This window comes from Ictidomys tridecemlineatus, chromosome 10 (assembly GCF_052094955.1).
Source record: "Ictidomys tridecemlineatus isolate mIctTri1 chromosome 10, mIctTri1.hap1, whole genome shotgun sequence".
NCBI classification, from domain to species: Eukaryota; Metazoa; Chordata; class Mammalia; order Rodentia; family Sciuridae; genus Ictidomys; species Ictidomys tridecemlineatus.
This window is the reverse complement of record NC_135486.1, coordinates 83,177,021-83,201,304: the sequence shown is the minus strand read 5'-3', so window position 1 is coordinate 83,201,304 and position 24,284 is coordinate 83,177,021. Positions and strand designations below refer to the sequence as shown.

Genomic DNA, 24,284 nt, shown 5'->3' with positions numbered 1-24,284 from the left:
GAGGACAGAAAGGATTTTTTCAAGCTGTAAATGATAAACTCATAGGAATATTTTGCTGCTCTGCCCTGTTTGAGGATCACTGGCCAAGGAAGTAACAAAACTGCCACATCCCCCATGTGTACTCAGGCTGAAAAAAGTTTTGCAAGTCATTGCTTTAAAGGTGCTTGGCTAGTAGGTACCTCTACACTTCAGTTCCTTTGATGGAAAATTCCAGGCCATGTAAGTGCCACCAAATAAATAAAGTGAGATGATGTTATCCAGAAATGAATCTACTCAGCTTTTTAACCCATGTCACACTTGCCAGAGTTTTCTTAAAGCAATGGTTTTAGAGCTTCAAAGTCCATTTATATTACATAGAACCTTAGAATCCAGAGGCCAGAGGAAGAGTAAGCAGCCCTGAGGGTTTGTTAGAAATGCAGGATTTCAAACCACCACCACCTCACCATCTGAATCTGAATTTGAACCAGAGCCCTAAGTGATTCATTTGCACACTCAGATTTGAGAAGCCTGGGGAAGTCCACTACCTGGCTACTAGAGCAGTGGGAAAAATCCAGAAGTAACTTTATAAAATTCTGATGCACTTTCTCTTGAACAGTGATTCTCTGAACTTTGCCTGATAGTAAATATTCCCCTTGCTAATTTGAATGATTTGCAAGTATAGGCAAGAATTTTCACGGAGTCTCACCTTGCTGAGAACCATGCAAGGTGAGATATGGTAAGGGTTCACTTCATGTCAAGTCTAGAGGAGCTAGCATCAGGTAACATCAAAATGTTTACATTTTGTTGTCCACTGTATGAATATTCCTTTGAAGAGGGTCATTCCATAGGTGGGGCTGATTAAATGTTTAGCTCTGCTCTGAAAAAAAAGTGCTGATCAGGTTAGAATCTCCAACTCAGAAAATCAATGCCATTGATGGACTGTGTTTGGGAAAGAAGTAGCCAGTTCCCTGTCTGTATGTTTACATATTGATTAGCTCTTCTCCATGAACATTTTGATCTTTTAATTAGGGTTTCCAGTGTTTTCAGTCACTGGATTAATGACCCATGTCCTGTTGACTCTTCCCAGAGTGTGAGAATTGGTGAGAATTCCATTTTTTTTTCTTTTCAAAACCTACATGGTAAAAGCATTACTAATTATCCTGCCCACTGCACTATTTTATTATTGACTCCCAGAGGCTCATTTATGACCTGGAAGCAGGTTCTTACTTTACACAAAATAATAGCAAAAGAAGTTTGCAATGCTCTAGTCCGTACTTACCTGCCTCCCCATGTTTTATCCTTTCTAATATTTGCTTGTTGTAGAAACCTACCAATTTACATTTTTTCCATCCATGGGTCTATTCAGTCATGCATCACTGAACAAAGGGAATTATTCTGTGAAATGTGTCCTCAGATAATTTTGTCATTGTGCCAACATTGTAGTGTATTTACAGCAAAGTTAAATGGCTTAATCTTAGGGGACCACTGTTGTGTTGATGGTCTGTGGCTGATGAAATATAAGACTGCACATGATTGCACTTATATTTATACCATTCAACTACCTGGAAATTTATATTACTTTTAAGTGAAGTTATTCCAGTTATTTTTTTTGATAGAAAGTCGTAATTACCAATGAGAAATTTTGAAAAGAAAATAAATGGCTTTTAAAGTTCAGAAAATAAACCCCTGGCTCTGTCCTTGAAAAAATGGAAGCCTCTGATACCCTAATATCAAAAAAAAAAATTGAGTAATGGAGGCTGGGCAATCATTGATGATCAAAGTGAGCACACTTTACCACCAGGCTCAGGTGGCACCCAAATGGTGTGGCTCCACCTGTGCTGTGCTCTGTCCTTTCCTGGGACTTTGTTTTTGTTGTTGTTTATTTTGTTTTGGTTTTGCTTTCTGGTTGGTGGATATTGGGGACTGTATCCAGGGGTGCTTAACCACTGAGCCATATCCTCAGCCATTTCAATATTTTTCTTTATAGACAGGGTCTCCCTAAGTTGCTTAGGACCTCACTACATTGCTGAGACTGGCTTTGAATTCACCATCCTCCTGCCTCAGCCTCCTGAGCTGCTGAGATTATAGGAGTGGGCCATCATGCCTAGCTGACCCTGTATTTTTGATTTGAGAAACTGGCTCTTTGCTTTTCTCAGATTTTCTGTTTTGGTGGTGTTGGCCTTGTGCATTTGTGTGCTTTCTAATTGTTTCATTACTACTCTGTTTTAAGAGAAATTAGGACAAAGCAGGGTAAGAAACAGGTGATGGGGCAATTGAGTAGATTTTCTGTCCCTAGGGCATCCTGGACATTCATGCTCTTGCTTTCCTTCTTCTATTCAGCAAACATGTAGGAATGTCTGCAGTGCCATCAGCTGACCCACAGGCGGGCACAAAGTGCCAACAATTAAATTGTTATGTCTACCAGGACCACAAACATGAAGGCCTGAAAATATTAATGGTTCTAGTAGAAAACACAGTTATTAAAGGCCTGAATGGGCGGGAGGGGAGATGAATCACCTAATATAATAGAAGGGAGATATGAATATGTAGTTGTCAAGACTCTTGGAGTCAATTATATTTAGACTGAAATCTTGGTTTTGTTACCTAATATAGCTCTTTTTGTTTGTTTATTTGTTTTGTTTTGGGTAAAGCTTTGCTTTGAAATGATTTTAAGATTATAAAAAGCTTCCAGAACATTCCAAGACATTCCCTTAGCTCCATAAATGTTAATACTCTATATATCCACAGTATAATGATTAATTCCAAGACATTAACACTGGTACCATATTCTTAACTATTCTGCAGTTACCATACTCTTAACTATTCTGCAGGCTTTTTTCTAATTTTGCTTGTTATTCCCAAATTATCCTTTTTTAAAAAAAATTCAGGCTCCAATATAGGAACTACTTTGCATTTATTCATCATTTCTCTTCTCCTCTAATCTATGACAGTCCCTCTGTCTCTCTTTGTCTTTCATTAACTTAAAGTTTTGAAGAGTATTGGCCAATTATTGTGTATAATGTCCCATATTTGGGGTCTCTGTTGTTTCTTCATGATTAAATGCTTTTAGGAAGAAGGAAATGGGAATGGTCTCTTTTTTTTTTCTTTAATGAATTGTATCATGAAGTATATTGGTAAGATTTGAATGTGTTCTCCAGCATCCACGTGATGGAACTCACTCCCTAAGGCTGCAGTATTTGGAGATGGGGCCCAATAAGAAGTGACCATGTCATGGGGACTCTGCTCTCCTGAATGGATGCCATTATGGCAGGAGTGGGTTAGTCATCATATGTTTGCTCTAAATGTGGATTTGATATGTTTCTCTCTCTCTCTCTCTCTCTCTCTCTCTCTCTCTCTCTCTCTCTCTCTCTCTCACACACACACACACACACACACACACACACACACACATACACACACACATACTCTCACACACATTCCATTGCCCTTTTGATTTTCATCATGGGATGATACAGCAAGAATACCCTCACCAGAAGCCAGCCTTTTGATTTCCCAACCTCTAGAACTATGAGAAAAAAGATTTTCTGTTCTTTATATATTATGCAATCTCAGGTTTTCTGTTATAGCAGTAGAAAATAGATGGAGACATAAATGATGCCAGAATGTCTAATTAGTGATAGTGCTAACTTGCATCATGTGTTAAGGTGATTCCTGCCAGGGTTTATTTCTTCACTGAAAATGCTGATCCCATTCTCCTAACACCAATAAGTACAGTAGCTATGATTATTTCAACATAACAAAAATGCAGGAATCATGGCATTGCTCAGAAATATATTGTCTAGTTACCAATGTGGTTAGAGACTTCCCTGCATTGGTTTTATCTTTTTTATTAAATGTTGTGATGATGTATATGTGTATCACAAAGAACACATAACATATCACTTATATCTATGTTTAAGGAATCAAAAAAGGGTGATTTTTGTTTAGAAAATTAGTTTTAAATAATTATTGCAGTGGTAGGCAACTTCACATACATAACTTAATGTTAACCATTATTTACACAGGGTTTATAAAGGTCCAGGTATAATTCAGTTATCTGATCCCTTTAACAAGCTTTTAAAGAAGTCTACTTACACATCATGGAAGAGTGAACTGTCATTTAAGACAGCTAAATAATTTATGAAATCATATAAACTACTAAATAAGAATGTTGGAATATAATTTCAGTTCTCTCCAATTCCAAAATTATGCTAGATCACTCAAAAATTAGAAAATAATGATTGAAATTTTAAAAATAAAGTTCCATTTAGTTGCTTTGAAGATTGGAACATCTGTGTCATGATTAGCAAAGGAATAAAATTGTAATAATCTTAGCATTTGTAGGTGAATGAATTTTATGTGGACCTTATTTAGTTTCAAGAAAGTTAACTGTGAAGTGCATTTCAGAGGAAAATATCATACCAAATTAAATTAGATTTATTATGGTTTTATGTAATGTTTGTGAAATCATTTACATTTATTGGAGATATGAACCTTCATAAAAAATAAGTGAGTACTTTTATATCCATGCAATATCCAGTATTTAATATCCATGTAAATAAAGCAAATGTATTTTCCTTAAATTTTGCAATTCATCTCAAATTTTACACTGGGCATAAAGAAATGAACTGAAAATAGTATTTTATTTGTTCTCCTTTTTGAAATTATTTTTTGAAAAAGTAGCATAAATCTCTCTTTATCAAAAATATTAATAATGTCACACCTATTTGACTCTTTCAAGAGACAAGCATGCGTCCCTCAAACAGAATATTATTTAAATGAATAAAAATAGATGATTAACATAAGTCTGCAAAAATTAATAATTAATGCATTTATTCATTTTTGAGTATATTCATAACCCCTGTATTCTATAAACCTTATGCTATCATGAACCCATGAAATCAGCAATTATGAAAACCTTTGTTATCTTAGATTTTCTGCCCAGTAGTTGCTTTTAAGCAGGATCATGCCTTATAAAGATGAAATAAAGTGACTTGGTCCAACCAGTATATACAGTTTTATTACTCTACGTAATATTATTATACTGAGCTTTTATTTTATCTTAAAACAAAAATTGGAAATGGATTTGAGGATTATAAATATGGCTACTCTAGATTCTTAACTCTTACTAAGAGGCTTCTATCTTCAAGGTTTTGCAAGCTTTGGTTAATTAATTTGTCTTTGTAAGACTACTGAGAAATAAGCAAAGAAGTTAAATGACAAAAGGGTATATTTAGGATTATAATTTTATGGTATTAAAAAGATTAGTGGAGATTATAATAATTAATCTAAAACTGAATAGCAATGGGCATCAAAAAATACATAAAAGAGGTAAAAAGATGAGGGCACTCTTAGAAATCTAGTCGTTTGGCCCCCAACATGATAGTCTGTGACCAACAGAAAGTTCAATGGGACATTTTCATGGAAGCACCATTTGGTTTTAAAGGTCACAATTACATATAGCTATAGCTGTCATGAATTTACATCAAACCACCTGGACTCTGTATATTCTACCAGATTGTCAAACCATATCCCTAAATTTAGCCTGCACCATATGAAAAAATAGTACTGCTTTTGCTTGTCTCAAAATTACCATCTCCAATACCATCTCCATTTTCCAATAGTTAACCCCTTTCTCTGGAGCATAAGAAACTAGGTAACAATTTTACTCACTTCTATTGTGTTTCTCATGATGTTCAAGATGTTACTTCTGAGCTTTAAAAATGTTATCCACAGTCATTTACACCATAGTTTCTCTGTGATGTCTCTTTTTATTTGCTATGGCTTTTGGTGACAATGCCCAAGACTCTGTTAACCTCTTTAGTTGTAGAAGAGTTATTTGTTTCCTATACAGTATGGGGTCATTTTAAATTAATTTTTAGTATATAATCAGAGGACATATAACAAAAAAAAATTCAGCAAATTTTCTCAAAACTAACCTAATAGCTCTTTTTTTGTAGTTACTTTCTCAGCTGATGGCATTGTGGTTCATATTCAACAAGTGAGAAGTCTGCTTCATTCTAGATTTTCCACACTTAATCCAAACCTTTATGTTTGTAAGTTCTTTCAATTTTACTTGATGTATGTTCACATACCCCTCTCACTCCCCTTGTGACAGGTTCTTTTAAAGGATCCATTCCATTGCCGTGTGCTCTTGGTCATTGTCTTCTGTTGTTCTTCCTCTCCCTTGCATGGTTGTATTGTTTACCTTTGAATGATGCTCTTTCCCATCACTGAGGGAACCCAGTGAGACTTACTCCAGTTCTCCACAAAGTGCCTAACTCAGTGCCTGGTGTATACAAGGTGATGAATAAATGGCTGTTCAATGGCTGACTGGATGAATGAACAAGCAAATAAAATACCCCTTTACACTCCCCTTTCATATGTCTTCCATGCCACACTGAGACAAAGTAGTGATCGATTATTCAGAAGTAATTATGTTGAATATATAAACATTTAGTTTCCAAGTGCTTCCTGAAGTTCTAGTGCTTAACTGTGTCATGAGTATGTATGTGTATATTTTTAGGTGATATAACAACTTTTCAAATTTTCCCTTTACATGTGACCCATCACTTTGTTTTATTATCTCAGTAATTAAGAAAAAGCATTGCTTTTGTCATCCACCATACCTAGGTGCATATTCTAGTTTCCCACTGGGGCCATTCTTTTTTCTTTTATTTTTCTGGTGCTGGGGATTGAACCCAGGGCCTTCTGCATGCAAGGCAAGCACTCTATCAACTGAGCTATAGGGAGCCATTCTTAACCACTCATTCTGAGTGATTTTCCCTTTGAAGGAGTTGTAATATGAGCTTTATGCAGTGCTTTAGATGTGTACGTGTATGTTGAGAATGTTAGGTGAGAGATATCCGGAACATGTGTCTTGAGCTAAAAAGTCCCTGTGATCTCGAATTTAGTGCTCCTATTGATACTTTCCCCCATACTGAAACTGTGGGAGGCTGTTTGTAACATAGTAGCGATTTCCAATCTCAAGTTGTTTTCTCTGCTGTTTCTTAATGCCTCCACAGGGGCTGATTCTCAAGAGGCTATAATGGTAACGCACCTTGTTATTTATTTGACTTTTTTTTTTGTCTCATGTTTCCCACATTCTTTAGCAAATGCCTTCTAGGATTACATTATAAAAAGAATATTTTCCCTAAAGCCTTCTTTCTGGGTTGATTTGGGAGGTAATCCAAACTAAACCACGGCTTGACGGCATGGAAGCCATAACTGACCAAGGATGAGCGACTATTCTAGTAAAAAAAAATGTCATGAGGAACAAGAGCTCAAGGTTAAGAATGGCAGATGCAAGAAACTAAGAGATGCCCTTTACACCTGGCTGGAGCAGGCAGTGTAAAAGAGAAAGCTTCAAAGAGGCAGGCACCAGTTAGTGGTGGGTCTTAGAACTGATTTTCACTATGTTGATATCATTAACAGTGACAATGACACTCTAGACTGAATGATATGAAGAGGAGGAGTGATACACCAGACAGTGTGCTTCAGGGGAACTGGAGCCAAGACACAAGTTATGAGGAAATAACTACCATATCGTAACTACACAGGGGGACAAGTGTCAATAGTGACTGAAGAGAAATGCATGGATTTCACAGCTATGTAGAAGATAGCATCTTCCTAAATTGCCATTGCTATTCTGTATCAGAGTGCAGCAGGTTATGGCAGTAACTAACATAAACTGCTCACTTCAACAGGGAAGCATTTCATTTATTCCTGTTGTATACAAGGGTGGTGTATTAGTAAATTTTCTATGAGAATCTATTTGTTTCTCAAGAAAACGTCTTTAATTTATGTCAGTATTGATGTATCTTTATCTAATTTGAAGCAAATTTAAATAGTTGCAATGGCTAAGAAAACTCAGGTTATATCTCTCTAGGTCATCCTTTGGTGGTACTTGATGGAGGTTGTTAATGACAGATGTTTAAAGCAACTCATTTCCAGCAGTGAGGTGAGAATGCTTAAGGGTGTAAATTTTATCAGTTTACTGATGAGCATGGAAGCAAATTGGAATGATGGAGAACCATTTGTACAGCAAGCGCCTGTATGAGATTATTTCTGACTTCTTTGAGATGAATGATTTTGCTATTGCAGCTTTCATCTTTGTGTTACTAGTGGCTACTTTTTATAGGTACCACAGTGAAAATGGGTTTGGTTGTTCCCATTAGTCAATTCAAAAGAAACCTTTTTATGAAAATGTGGCTTTCATTAAAAAGGAAAGAAAACCTAATTGAAAGTCACTGTAAATTTTGAATGATTAATTTCACGCCAAGTCATTAGAAATCTCTGATGGATATAAAAAAAAGCAATCATTTGCAAAATAGAAAATAGAAAACAGCTAACTTCCAACAGATACATTTTTCTGTTTTTTTTTAATTTGTGTATTGGGAGAGATATAATGTAGAAATTGTGGAATTTTAACATAAAAGCCTGTAGGTAGCTTGTAGTTGCTATTGAGCTACAAACCAGCTAATTACTTTTTCTTTGGATTATTTTATTTCAGGTGATCATGTTGTTGTATTTCAGTGGTTTTCTTATTTTTTCCCTAGCAATAATATAGCTACTTCATTATCATTTCAAGCACACAGCAAAAGCTAGGATCTGTGTTTTGTTGTATTGTGGTTTTTAATTTTCACAAAAGTTATTTTTAAAAACTCACATGCATGAAAGTGTGTGTATGTATGTGTGTGTGTGTGTGTGTGTGTGTGTGTGTGTGTGTGTATTTTCTTTTAGCAATTGAGATCCAAACTTTCAGGCCTTTTTCTAGAAAATAAGAAGGGCATTATTTATTAATGAACTTCCTAAGATGCTCTAATATTCCTTTATATCAAATAAAAATCTCTCTCTAGTAACCAGGATTATTTATCATACAACTTTGTACTTTTGCAAAATAGACATAATATACTAAGTCTGGAGAACTCATTATTTAAAAATCAAAAAAGTCTCCAGTTCTATATCTGTAGGTGCAAGATATTTTCTACTGTGAAGCTATCTTTCATTATGGGCTATATAGAAAACAAATTGAATATATAACAGTGTAAGATAAAAATCTTTTGATTTTCCTTCAATGAGTCTGACATATAACATACTCTACTATTTTGCAGGAACTAGACAAACTACAAAGACCCCCAATCAGGGTGATAGAACTTAATGTTCAATGGACAACTAAAACCAGTACTGATGGTACAGAGAATAGCTTGATGTAGATAGTCTTTGTGAGTTAGGAGTAGATCAACAGAACAGCAAAACTTTAATCTTTTCACATACTTCAAACAATTACCAGAAAATATTCTTTAATACCATCCAGAATTCAGTTTTTAAAGGTCAACTACAATAATAATGGGGGAAAGTAGAAGCATCAGTTTTTTTTTTAAGTGAAAGGCTCTTCATTTTACTTTTACTATTCTGCACATTATTGATTTTTTTTTCTGGTGTTGTTCCTTGCAGAGAGTGAATCTGTCCTTCGATTTTCCATTTTATGGCCATTTCCTACGTGAAATCACTGTGGCAACTGGGGGTAAGTGGTTTTCTACCCATTCACCTTAAATAATCTACAGTTTCACTATAGTCATTACTTTGAATTTATCCCATATTTCAAGAGTGATATTTATTGGGAAAACCATTGTCTTGTGGCAAAAAGTTGTGAGGATATACGCTAAGAGAATATAGCTTTGGAAAAACTTTTTATCACAAAGTAAAAATAGTTAGCATAATGTTCAGCTTAGATTCACCTCTGCTTTCCTTCTAAATTTTTATTCACTTTTTTAATATTATAAGCCTATACAAATGGCAGAAATTGGAATACAGCTAGAGAAAATGTTCTCAACTAAGCTTTTGGTGTATTTTTATTTTGTTCTAATGTATGTAGTTGATAGATGTGAGTATCTCAACACACTCACAACCCCATGGATATTAGTTTGAGCTGGGTGTTTTCCCAATAATGCCACCTTTGTTGACTGACAACTTGTTTGAGGGTCTTAAAAATCAACACTGAAACCCAGTTTGAATTGTTAAAGTTTTGCTATTCTCCACAAACGTGGAGGTTTGTTTGACAATTAGCAGTATCTTACCAAAGCAATTAGTATTAGAAATAGGTTGGGACAATTTTAAATAAAGCTTTAAAGGTTAGTTTGAGTCATTAATTGTAATTTGTTAAGTAATAAACATTAAGAAGATAAATCTAAGTGAGATGCCTATAATGCCAGCACTGGAGAGGCTGAGGCAGAAGAATCTCAAGTTCAAAGTCAATTTGAACAACTTTGTTACTTACAGAGACCCTGTCTCAAAATAAAAAGAAATGATAGCTGAGTATGATGGTGCAGACCTGTAATCCCAGCATCTCAGGAGCCTGAGACAGGAGGATCAGAAGTTCAAAGTCAGCTTCAGCAAAAGTGAGGCTCTGAACAGATCAGTGAGACCCTATCTTTAAATAAATTACAAAAAATAGAGCTGGGGATGTGACTCAGTGATTGAGCAGCCCTGAATTCAATCTCCAGTACCAAAAAAAAAATAAAAAATAAATGTGGTTGGCACTGAGGATACAGTTCAGTGGGTAGAGTGCTTGCCTTGCATGCACAAAGCCCTGGGTTTCATCTGCAGCACCACCAAATAAAATAATAATAATAAAGTAAAATAAAGTAAATAAGGACTGGGAATGTACCTCAGTGACTCCTACCTAGCATGCATGATGGTCTGGATTCAATCACCTGTACTACACTGAAAAAAAAAATCTAGACATTTAAGACAGTACCTTAAAGTGGAGAAAAATTGGAATTGGTACAGTACTTTGAAGGATGTAGCAAAAGTTTGTATGAGATGCTTTGGTTATTCTGCTCTTACAAAGCAAGATGAAAAAAATGTATAGCTTCGGACACACATTACAAAGTCCAGCAGAGGACTTTATGAAGCATTTTGTTTTAAAAAAAGGACTATATGCAAATCATAGTACAAAAAGACTATGTCTTCTTGGTTCACTGTGTGTATGTTGATAAAGAATACAGATAATTGTTGTTTTCTGATGTTTAAGTTACCTGTGTTCCATTGGATTTTAAAAAGTGAGTTCTTAAATCATGTGTTTAAAATCTGTACACACGGTGGTTTAAAAAAAAAGATGCATTTTCAATTTCTCAAGTTGTTTTATTTTTGAACCTCATGTCAGTGATTCAGCTGACGTGGATGATGATTTGTCTTAGTGGAGTGGTTGGTGACAAACCCAGCAGATGTCTGTGTCATCTTTACTGCTTCAAAGTGCCGTTTTCCTTCAACAAGATCCCCCAAATGGTGATAAACCTGATGTTTTGAATGATCTCTGTCTTCTTTGGAGAAAATGCTGATACAAATATAACTTTTTTTTCATCTTTACTTACAATATACTAGCCTGGAACTTCTGTATATAAATCTCTATACCTCATGTAAAGGGAGATAGCAGAAATAACTTAGAGACGGACCTGAGTTCCTTCAAAATAAAACCAGAATCTAATGTACAAGTTTTCGGATTAATAAATAGCTTGCTTGTCTTTCCATTGTTCATTCATTTAATCAGTTAACCCCTTTAAGAGACACCGTACAAGAAGCTTCACTGTACACTTGGAAGGATAAGCTCTAGTTCTTGCTCCAGAGCTTAGAGTCTAAGATAAGGAGTAAGACATAAATAAACATTAAGAGAAAGCCGACTGTAAGTGCTCATGGAGCAGGATCTCGCTCAAAAAAGAGATGATTCTTGTTGGACCAATTAGCAGGTTTGTGAAAGAGCCCACTTTTGGTCTTGGTCTAAAGGAAGATAAAATTTCAGTAAGCAAAGAAATAGTCTGCAAAAGGTGAAGTGTGAAGGGGCATTCCAGGCAAGGGGACGCCAAGCTAAGTGACAGTGCTGAGCCCACGTAGAATAAGCTTGGAGGGCTGTTAAGATAATCACTTGAAAGGAAGATTGGAACAAGAGTCCAATGAAGATGGCAGGACCTATATAATTTGAACATTAGAAATTTGGATGATATCTTGCAAGCATTCTTTATTCTTGGGTTATTGTGCCTGAAGTAGGATGGATTTAGTGGAAAAAGAGAAGGAGCCAGTGCAAGACCCATAACTTGAATTGTTTAATCACTGTGGTCCATTAAGATGCAGTGAAAAAAATAAGAACAATTTAGATGCCTTATGGACTACTGACTTGATAGATCTCTTCTGTGATTGACTAGCTGGTATAAACAGACAGCACTATGTGACAAATTCTCATCGGCCTTACAAATCTTAAATCAATTATTAACCATGCAAGGCTGGGAAGAAAAAAAAGAAACCATGTATCAGGCTAAAGAAAGTTCATTGCAGGCCATTTCATAAAAGGCCAGGGGCTGAGATTATTAAGAAGGAACATATTGGTTTCTATTCTAGGAGCTGTCAATTCTTCTTGTGTCTACAAATTCCTCTTGAACCTGTTTCTACATTGGATGTGGGAAAAAACAAAGTGAAATGTTTTCATGGTGAATCCAAGCTGTGCAAATAAATAAAGTGGACACTCTAAACCACAGTCCCTTTCATCTTACCTCGCTGCTTGCCATTTCCCACGTCTTCTTAAAATCTCTTTCCCCATCCCCTCAGACACAGACTCATTTGAAACTGAAATTAACTTCAAGATAATGCCTCATGTTTTCTAGGATCAATACAATTTCAAGTCAGAAAGTAGTTTAAAAATATAGACATTCATATAATTCACTGTGTCTGAGCTTTATATTTCATAATATTTCACTATGAATAAACTTAAGTCCCTAGTTAAAAAATGCAAATTAAAACCAAACATTGGGTCATTTATTTATAAACTACAAAGATAAAATATGTACCTATTGAACATTTTAATATGCAGAAGTCTCAATCAGCCATACAAATAATGCACAAAATGAATCGGAAATACAATCTTATTTTCTGGTTCACTGATAGCAAAACCTGAAAGCATTTATTTATATTGTATTTTAAAAATCCTTTAGAATACAAATATTTCAGGCTGTACAAAGCTAATTCTCTATGCATTTCATAAAAATATTTCCATTAATGGTATCACTAAGGTCTGTCATTTGCATAACTCACTGCTTATTTTCTTTCTGTATGAATACCTTAATTAGCTCTTTTGTATTATTAGAGTGATCTTTTAGATGCTTCAAAAAGTAGAATTAAGTTTGAGAATTTAAACTTTAATGCCTGTGGCCATCACTGCTGATGGTATTTTTACCCAAATCCATAATGGGTGCACATGATTGGCACGAGTTAGGATTAGGGTGGTGGGTTAATTGCTGCTTTATGTAACAGGAAAGGGAAGAGGTATGTACAGTTATTCAGATAACTCTGCTCCCAAACTTAACTATGTGGACAGATGGTGATTCATAATTGAAACATTGTGTGGAATTGCAAGCATTTGGACATGAGATTAGAAAGCAAAGGTGAAATGAATTAAAAAACAAATATGAAAAGCATATTTTCTACCTTGATTATATGAAGGACATGCCCTGTCTTCCTGACTATACAAATTTCCAGTTGTAAGTTTCATAAGGAACTTCTGAATTTTAGGTCTATTTTCTTTTCATTTGCCATGTGGTAACTAAGAAAACATAAAAGTGTTAACTCAATAATGAACTCTTATTATCAGAGAAAGAATACATGGATGTTTGAAGAGTCAACAGGCAAAAGCAAAATATAACTTTCTTCCCCTGGCTCCTAGTCTACTTCATTCCCTTCTCAAGATAGAAACACCTGTTACTTTTTTGAACTCATAATATATTAAATATAAATTTACAATAATTATATTGGGTCAATAATCATTTGCTTTTCTGCTTTAACTCCCCAGTAAGAAAGATTTTTAAAAAATGATTACATATTATCTTCATTGATTTCAGGAAGTATATTACCAAATCTTATATCTTCTTTTGTTCTGGATTTCAAATAGTAATATTTTATTTATAGTTTCAAATAGTATTTCTTGCTTTTTAAAGGGACTTAATGAATAACAGGAATAAAATGGATTTTAGGGGAGAAACAGAGTTAGTTATTGTAATGACTGATTTATAAATACCATCCCCATCTTCTTTCAAGTGTGTAACCTCATGAGACAGAACTTGATGTATCCATTAACTTTTAGAATCTAGTGAGAAAGCAAAGTTATTTTGTCTTTTAAAATTATTGTTAGCAGAAAGCAGAGATTGTGAATACCCAGGCATCTGTAAATGAAGGGAAGATATAGAAGTGATAGATACTAGACAAAAGCAAATCCATTTCAATTTGGTTTAACAATTTCATGTAACACCTTCAGTTCACAAAGGTTTCTGGACAGAAGATAAATTGTGTGTTGTCTGTTCCACTGTGTGTAACTGATTCTCTGATATGCCTTCAAACACCAGAGAACTCATCTTAGCAGTCCCTGGGATGGTTTATTCTTCCTCCAAACTATCGAGCGTCAGCAGAAGCAGATTTACCAACATTACTACATTTCTTTTCCCTGTGGCTTTAGGACTTGCATTATTTGCAAGCATCTTGGTTTCCACTACTCTGGACACATGTTGTATTTAATTGGCACTGGCTCCCTGGGTTTATGGGTAGGGAGTGTCAATAAATGACTTGGAGAAAAGCCATCTAGGAGCTAGAGCTGAGTGATAGGAATAAGCAAGAAAAATATCAGAGGCAGAAATATGAATCCAATCAAGGACAACAGTTAATTATACATAAGTGAAAGAGAGAAGCATCTGTACTCATGACTAAATCATGACTAGGAGATAGGATTGGTGGAGAGTTGATCAGTTGAGATGAGGGTTTGGGTAAAAACCATTTCCCCCCAGCACATCCCCTTTCATTGACATAACAGCCTCAGAAGAGCCCACTTGTAACCAGTGCTTGAATATACACTTAGGAATATCTATCTGTGAAAAACATCATTCATCTTCTTTCTGTGGACTCAGGCTTTATTGGAAACATCAACAATAATACTCTGTGTACATCCTTTCTTAGTGATTGAAGCAATCATTCAGAAAAAATAGAAATATTACACAAATGCTTCAGTACATCACCCAGCTGAAAATAAAAGGAGTCCAGGTGACTCTTTAATTAGTAGTAGCAACATGTGACAGATGGTCTATCTATCATCTGTGTTTTCCTATCTATGAAATAGCACAATAAAATTACCTTCACATAAAGATTTTTAGGATGATTAATTAATTCATATGTTATTGATATTTGTTTCATAGAAAATATTACATAAATAGTGTATTTGATTACTATAATTTTTATAAATTAATTTTCTTTTATTTCTTTTTGAAAAGCTGTGTTTACTCACTAAATCTGTTTGTCTGTAGTTTCTTAGATGACATAATTTTCTAAATTTCCAAGAAAAAAAATGTAAGCTATAACTCAAGGAGTATTTAGAAAATTAACTTAGAGCCGTGGTAACTGCTCCTTTTACAGGCTGAGTCATCCATTTGTGACCAGGAAATATAATTATATTAGATGACTAGGATATCCATTTTATCAGGGTGATTATATCTGTCATTTCTATGTGCAGTGTGCAATGTGCAGTTTCAAGTTCACTTCTAAAGACCTCCCAATGACAATATCTGGGACTCTGGGACACTTTCTAGAAATCCTTGTCTTTTAGCACAAGGCAATAGAATCTTGAAATCTCTACCTAATAGTGATATCATAGCAGGAATTGTTATATGAGGCAGTCACATATACCAGTATGCTTCTTATCCTATCCTCTGTATAATAAGAACTTTAAACTCAGTCATCAAACATAGGGATACATTGATGGTAAGGGGATGAGCACTGCCCTGTGGATCCCAATAGTGGCCTTTCTTAGAATTGAGATTTATTTAAACACTTACAGTTTAACTCAAAAATATACAGAAGACCCAACCCCAAGTGAAAACTTGAAAGTTAATTAAAGATACATGTAAGGCTTTGCCTTTTAATTAGACAAAAGTTTCTTTAGTTATATCTGTTGTTTCAATGCTACATTTATTTGCAGATTGTTTTTCCTACATCACAGATAACTTGTAGGTATAATGTAGTTCAAACTTGTGTTCTCACTTTGAACTGTATAGCTTTGGACCTGAAGGGTAGTTTTAAAAAAGTAATAGATCAAAATATTTTGTTGGTTAAGACTAATGAGATTGTGATGGGATTGGATTACTTTGTTTATCTGACTAGCTTGAGGGCTACTGATAAATTTTTATGTGAACTACCGGAATTGTTCAAATGAGAGTTTTCTGACTAAAAAAGGAAATAAAGTAAAAGAAAAATGCCTTTTAATTAGTTAATTGTCAATTCCCTAGGATACTTAAAAAAAAGAATATCCTTACTTAAGTACAATAGTAATAAAATTTTGGACAATTATTATTTTGTAAAAATTAGGGAGAGCATGGGTGGAAATTTACCTCTAGATAGGGAATAGGGGTGGGAGGGAAAAAGAGGGAGAAGGGGAATGACAAGGATAGAGGAAGGAAATGATCATCATTATACAAAATTCATGTAGGAAGATGTAAATTTGGTGTCAACATATGATGTATACAAACAGAGATTTGATAAATTGTGGAATAAAGTTGTATTAAGAATTGCAATGCAAAAAAATTATGAATGTAATGCACTCCACTATTGTCATGTAAGAAATAATTTTAAAAAAGTAATTGTATAAGTGATAAAGAGTAAAATACTTTAAATTTTACAAATTGTGGTAAAATATACATAGCAAATGAAGTTTATGAAATTACTATTTCTGAAACTATTACTATTTATGAAATTACTATTTCTGAGATCTTAGTCATTGAGCTATAAAAAAGTTTTTTCTCTTGACTATCGTCTTCTTCATATGTAGTAATCTCTTTAGTTAATTTGTTATTTTCCTCCAAAATGCCTTAGAAACTTGACAGCTTCCCAAATCTTTGTACTAGCGTATTTTTCAAGTAAAATTTCCTGTTGTTGTTGTTCAACTTATCTATGGTTCAATAATTGAAGATTATTTAGGAGAAATTTATGGAACTATTTTTTAATATTAGATAAATCTAATCAAACTGATGATATAATTCAGAAATAACTGACTAATTCCAACTTCTGTAAAGTTTAAAAAGTAAAATTCATAAAATATAACTAAATACTATTATACAATCATGTGTTAATATAGAAAGAATGCTTATGATAAAAATCAAGATGTAAAATTGAATAATACTATGAGAACAATTATTTAGAAATGCACAGCAAATAGAATAGGACATGAATTAAGTACTGATTATTTTAGAATCACTGCAGTATAAGTGGTTGGTTTTATGTTGCCTAGTTTCCAAATGTTCATGTAAAAAAATGTTTTTTGTTTTGTTTTGTTTTGTTTTGGGAGGGGTTGATTGTTTTGGTGTGATTTGGGTTGGGTTAGTTTGTTTGTTTGTTTGCTTATAGGGTAGGGGGTGAAGCCTCATATATGCCAGGGAACTGCCCTAGCACTGAGCCATATCCCCAGCCCTGAAAAATGATGTGTCAATTTCAACTCTTGTATAATAATTATTATAAGAAGTGAGTAGGAATCTGACTTCTTTTTGCTGGAGATGGCTACCCATTGATTTTAATAGTTCTTAATAAATTTTGTTTCTCATCATTATACATTATGCTACAAAGTTCTCTTATTTTTCATAGAATTAAAAAATATATATTATTAATATTTTCCTGATTTTTATCATAAGTCTAACTATAAAAAAAAACACATTAGGAGTCTATTTTATAATCATGACATTGGGAATTTTTTTAGAGTGGAATAAAGCCCAGAAACTGTAAAGAAAATATTGATAAAATTGCATATAGTCATACCTCATTTTATTGCACTTAGCTTTATTGTACTTTGTAGAAATTTCATTCTTTTTACAAGTTGAAGGTTTGTGGTAACTGTGTTGAGCAAATCTATCTGCTACCATTTTTTCAACAGCTCAGATGATCATTAGCTTTTTGTTATTTAGAAATAAAATAATTTTTAGACAGATTTGACAACTAAATGGTGATTGTTTTGGTTTGGATGTGATGTGTGACTGTGAGACTATGCAAGAAGGCTTAGAGGAGAAAATATTTGAATCTGAAATCCTTAACCCAATCAGTGAATGATCCCATGATGGGATTAACTGAATGGTTGCTGAAGGCTCATAGGATGTGGCTGGGGGAGGTGGGAACTGGGGACATGCCTTTGGGGTATGTGTTTTATATTTGGCAAGTGGAGTCTTTTTCCACTTCCTGATCATCATGTGAGCTGCTTCCCTCTGCTACACTCTTCCCCCATAATGTTTAGCCTCCCCTGGAGCCTAGAGGAATGGAGCCAGTTGTCTAAGGACTGAGACCTCTGAAATTGTAAGCCCTCAAATAAACTTTTCCTCCTCTCAAATCGCTCTTGTGGGGTCTTTTAGTCACAGCAGTGAAAAAACTGACTAAAACAATGAGAAATGACAAAGATCCTTTTTAAACAGAAGTTAAAGGAATTTCTGATTTTAGGAATTTGTTGCTCCCATTTTAACACCAACCCAAAACTATGGAACCTGTTAGGGAGTTGAAATGGCAGAGCATATCTCCATTTCCAAAATCTGAATGGATATGTGACTTCAAGGACACTTAAAATTCTGGTTTTGGAGCAGAGAGCATTGTAACCCAAAGTTGATAATAGCCTGTAAGAGCAAGGTTAAAGTTCAAGTGTAGATTGGTCTAACAGTAAGCAACTCCAAGGGATTTCAGTCTTAAGGGAACAATTAAACATTTATGGACTTGACCTTCAAGAAACACAGCAGATTCTCCCAATGAAAGTCTGAGAAAGGTCCCCCTTGGCTCTGGGAAGGAAAGAAGAAGCAATCACTGTGGAGGACACCCAGCCTTCTGCAAAGGAAAGGCCTAATCTTTAGGGAAAGGTTTGCATCAGTTGGGGCAGAAGTATTCCTCCCACTAGAGCAACCCTCTCCAACCTTCCCTATTGGCACAGGGGAAAACAAAATATGTGGTAAGTAGGTCAGGAATGCTGTGTCCAGGGAGGGAAGTGACAGACAGGGGCAAAGTACTCCAGTACAGAAACCTCTGGGAAGGTCACAGACCAAAAAATACTTAGGACTGAGAAACTTATAAAAATCGAAAATGAAAGAGGAAAAGAAAGAACATGGAAGAGTTGCACAATCGCAGTAAAAATGAAACAGGAGTATCCAAAGAGAAGAGAAAGGAAGAAATATTTGGAGTAATAATAGCCAAGACCTTTCCAAAATTGACAGACACCAAGCCAAAGGGCTCAGAAAACACCTACCAGGAAAGGAACAACCAAAAACTGTGCCTATGCATATCATTTTCAGGAAAAAAAAGTCTTAAAGAAACCAGAGAAAATCATATCTGTTGAAAAATACTCAACCAGCATTCCTGAAAGCTGTCAAGGTCATCAAAAGCAAGCAAGTATGGGAAGTAGACAGCGGGATGCTCAGCAGGCATGACAACTGAATGGAATGTGGCATCCTGGGAGGGCTCCCAGGCAGAAAAAGACATTACCTGGAAACTAAAGAAATAAGAGTTTAGTTGATAATTTAGTTAATAGTAATGTATCAATTAACTTTCCAATAATAATGTGCCAATTGATGTTTCCTTAATTTTAACAAAGACACCATACTAATGTTAAGATGTAACAGTAGAAAACTCTAAACTGTCTTTTTAATTTTCTGTACATCTAAACAAATTCTAAGATACAGCTTATTTTAAAACATTGGAAATACAAGTGGCAATTAAACATATGAAATGATATAATCATACTCATAGTAACTAGAATACAAATCAAAATTACAATGAGATACTATCTTCAAACGTGATTTAGAAAGAATTTTTTAAAATGAATTTTTATTGGAACATCATAATTATACATAATAGTGGAATTGATTATGCCATATTCATACATGCATATAATTTGATCAGTCGCATTCCCCACTACCTTCCATTTCCTTTCTTTCCTATTCTCTGCTTTTATCTACTTATTGCTCTGTTACTTTTAATACTCTTATTTTATTTAGTGTATATGTTTGTGTGTATATATACATATATTCATATATATATATATATATATATATATGAATGATTCATTGTGGAATGTTGTACATAGACATAGTATAATTTGGTAGATTCCATTCCCCAGTACTACGCCCATGGCCCTTTCCTCTTCCCTACCTCTCAGTCCCCTTCCTCTACTCTGTTCTTTCTTTTATTTCCACCACCACTATACACACACACAAACACACACATAAATATATATAAAACATATACATATATAAAATAAATATATATCTAAATGTATATATATATCTGAATATAATATATATATTCATACTCTCTCTCTCTCTACCTTTCACATATGCGAGAAAACATCCAACACTTGACTTACTTTCTTACTCTGGCTTATCTGAGCATGATGTTAATATTTTCTTTAGAGTGTAAGGAAGGTGCTTCAAGCATTGCTAATGGCAATTCATTATTATCTACTAAATTATAAAATATATAACTGACACTGTGATTTCTACTTCTAAAAATGTATCCTGATGATATCCTGCATACATCTGAAAGATCTATATAAGGATAACTAATACAAAAAAACTGAAAACCACCTGAATGCTCATTAATAAGGATGTTCAGGTTAAATAAGTTATTGTACACTCATAGAAAAGAATGTTGTGTGCTCTTTAATTAGAATGAAATAGCTTTATGTGTGCTTGGTTAAAAAAAAACGAGATGCAGAACTACGGTACTTATATTTAAGTGTATGTATATGTATGCAGACAGATTTATACATGCATAAACTCTCTCTGAAATAATTTGGAAGAAACATGATGCTTCCAAGAAATAGAAAAATCTCTTCAAGGACATATAAGAAGTTATTAATAGTGGTAATCCTCAAAGCAAATTAATTGGTGGATGACTGGAGGTCAGGAATAGGAAAGAGATGTAATTTTCACCATCAGTTGAGCATATCAAATTATTACTGTATCACATATTACCTTTAAAACACCATTAATATTTAAAATCCTTATTGGTAATATTGGTAGGAATAAATTTTGTCAGTGTATGTACTTTTATGATATAATCTTATAATAGATGTATCAAACAAAATGAACAGTCTATAAGAACATAATGTGTAAAGTTTGTTTCATAATTGTTTCTGTTTCAAACTTATTCTTTTTTTTTTTAATGTTGAACATAGAACCCAGGACATCATACATGCTTGGCAAGGGCTGAACCACTAAGGTGTAGCTTCAACTTTAAAAATGCATAATGTTTTAGAGTTTGAGGCAGTTGAAATTGTTCATGAAATAACCTGTTTTTTTTTTAAAGAAAGGATCATTTATATTTATTGTTTTTTATGAGGGACTATTGTGTACCATCCTAAAACATGGAACCCATGACACTAGTTTAATACAACAAAGGCTCCTGAGGACAAAATTGAATTGGTATCAAATTGCTAACATGGCCGAGAAAGAAGGGCAGAAAAAAATTTTTTCTTTATTTAAATGCATCTGTCACAGTAGGGATAGAAGATATTCCCATTTTAATATTTTATATTATTAGCAGCTATCTAGTTAACAAGAAGATCATTTAAAACTAGAAAAACTTCCCAAGTATTTTCTAAGGAGAGATAGGAAATGGAAGTGGTTTGTATGTGTCGTAAATCTTGCAAATTTGGCAGCAAGAAGTACAAGTGTTTCCACAGTAGACCCAGGAGGAAGAAGTGAATTAGAAATAAGAAGGGCCAAAACTGCAGGCGCTCTTCTTGCCATGGCTGGGACATTGTTTAATTAGGATGTCCAAAGGGCTTAGTGACATTGGGCAGGATTGACACTCTGGAAGTGGAGATCTTCTGGAACAAAGAGATCCACAGGGATGTCCTCATTCTGGCCATCCTGTCTTTGAGCAGGGCTCCACAGAGCAAGAGCCAACTGACCTCTGAGTATCAGAGGCCTGGCTGGGTTTCAGGGCTGGCCTTGGTGAGATGAGAAGATCTAGTGGTGCCTTCCTGAAGCCTCTGTGCAGTCATTCTGAGTAACTCCCTGCAGGAGGTTGGAGGAGGACACTTCCCAGTGAAGAATGTTTGGGCTGGAACCTACTCTAGGCAAGATGGGATACATTTCCCACCGGGAGATTCTTCAAAGACAACAGACAGCTCCTGGCTGTCCTCATGTTGCAAAAATACCTTAAAAAGTCAAGAAGGTATAGAATGCAGGATTCAATAACAACTTCTGAAGGTTCTCAGGATGGCTGCATTACAGGTAAGGGATTACATTCTAAGTTTGTAAAAATATCCCTATTGAGAAGTCTGCACCTCTTTAATGTTGTCCAGGTGGCATCTTTATATCTTCCTTTTTGATATGGCAGACTTTTAGGTCAAGGACAAAAGCATGTATTTCTTTTTTCCTCTGGAGGTGATGGGTTATTTTGTTCAGTGGTTGATCTCACAGCAGTTTCCCAAGCAGCTTGGCAGTGTTAATAGCAGGCTCTCATGTCTTGATTTTTTGGTAAAGACTACTATTCAACTCTTTTAATCTTATTTTCATAGACTAAACTGCAGCTATGGTTTTCAATATTTCATGCTTCGTAGGTGACTATCACGAAACAGATAAAATGCTAGAATGAAAAACAGACTGTGTCTCAGAATTATCAGAGATGTTTCTTTAAGATGCAGTTCTCTGGGCCCTGCTTAAAGTGGCTGCTGTAGAATTTCCATGAAGGAGGGACAGAGGGTCCACAGCCTGGTTAGCAGGTGGGGCCAGGAAGGGCTGAACACAGCAAGGGGTCTCTCAGTTCAGTCTGCATGGCACACATACTGTGCTGGGCAAGATTCTGTTTCATTTTCATTAAAACAAAAATCAAGATTCTTAATATTTCAAATTTCCAAATGTATATAAGATTTGTATTTGCTATTGGTGGTTAGGGGTTTGTTTGGGAAGACATGAGAAAGCTGGTGTGCATAATGAAGACCAAAGCCCTCCTCTGAGCCACCTCCAGACAGGGCCACTCCTACTCAGTTAGACATTCTGGCAGCAGGACCAGCAATGTAGTTTTCAATAACTCCCCAGGTGATTCTCCTGTTTATTTGTGCATGCCTATGGGGACAAGACACACTCTAAGGAACAGCTTTTATGTAACATCTGGTCAGTGAGGACTCTGTAGTAAAAATGCACTCATAAAAATCTCTCTACTTACAATATAGAGGAAGCAATTAGAGGTTTTAGATATAAATTCAACTACAGCTGCATATAAGCCAGAAAAGACAGGGAGGAAAATGACACTACTCATCCTTAACAGAGGATCTAATTACTTTCTTGTAATAGTTTGCTTGACAGATCAAGATTTAGACCTCAGAGTAAAAATTGTTGCTCCAAGGCTCAATGTCACCTCTGTTTTGTGTCTTTCTCCCTAGAGGTTTCACTAGGGATAACTACTTGTTTTGTCTATTTTGTGGTCTGACAGTATTTAAAGATAGCTAGTGGACTGGGGTGGTGGCTCAGTGATAGATCGCTTGCCTGGCACGTGTGAGGCACTGGGTTCAATCTTCAGCACTACATGAAAATAAATAAATAAAGGTATTATGTCCATCTCCAACTAAAATAAATAAATAAATGAAAATTAATTTTTTTTTAAAAAAAAAAAGATAGCTAGCACCTATTGTCTTTCATTAACTTTTTCCAGATATGAGTCCCAAACTATAATGTTTATCCACATTCTCTCCTTCTTTATTATGTTGTTTTTAGGAAATAAGGGCATTGTGCACCCCACCTCAGCAAAACCAATTTTCAGGATTCTTTCAGTTTGGAGCAAATGCAAAATTTGAACAGTCAGTTCAAATTAACAATATAATCATGAGCCATTGCCATTTGGATACAATCTCAAAACTGGACACAGAAGTTACTTTTATTTATCATTTCAAAAATAAGATTCAGTAAGATGATATATGTCACAACCATCTCATCATAATCACTGATGTGTTACGAGCCTGTGTAGGAAGGAGTTTCTTGAAACACCAGGCCTCCAGAATAGCAGATCAGGCGCCTTCAGAGAAGTGACATGAACACCATTTGGGATAACTACTGCACCATTCACATGTGCCCTGTACTAAAGACAATGTCCTAAGATTAAAGCTGTCTGCATAGAGCCTTGTGGACCTTAAACACATAGCAAACAGAACATACAAGAAATTACTTCTAAATTTTATGAAATAATTCCTAAATTCATTATTAGTAAGATCTCCTCTTGAGCCCCTAATATTGGACAGGCAAAGATAAGAACATAAA

The 24,284-nt window shown here is 34.8% G+C and overlaps 1 protein-coding gene across 2 annotated transcripts in view; it reads left to right on the top strand.

Annotated features, from left to right (window-relative positions):
* Positions 1-24,284, top strand: part of Plxdc2 (plexin domain containing 2) — a 421,355-nt gene that overhangs the window by 219,722 nt on the left and 177,349 nt on the right. For both annotated transcript variants that reach the window (XM_078023341.1, XM_005325782.5), the window contains one exon: positions 9,436-9,505. In XM_078023341.1, coding sequence (XP_077879467.1) covers positions 9,436-9,505 — 70 coding nt within the window. The remainder of the gene's footprint in view (positions 1-9,435; positions 9,506-24,284) is intronic.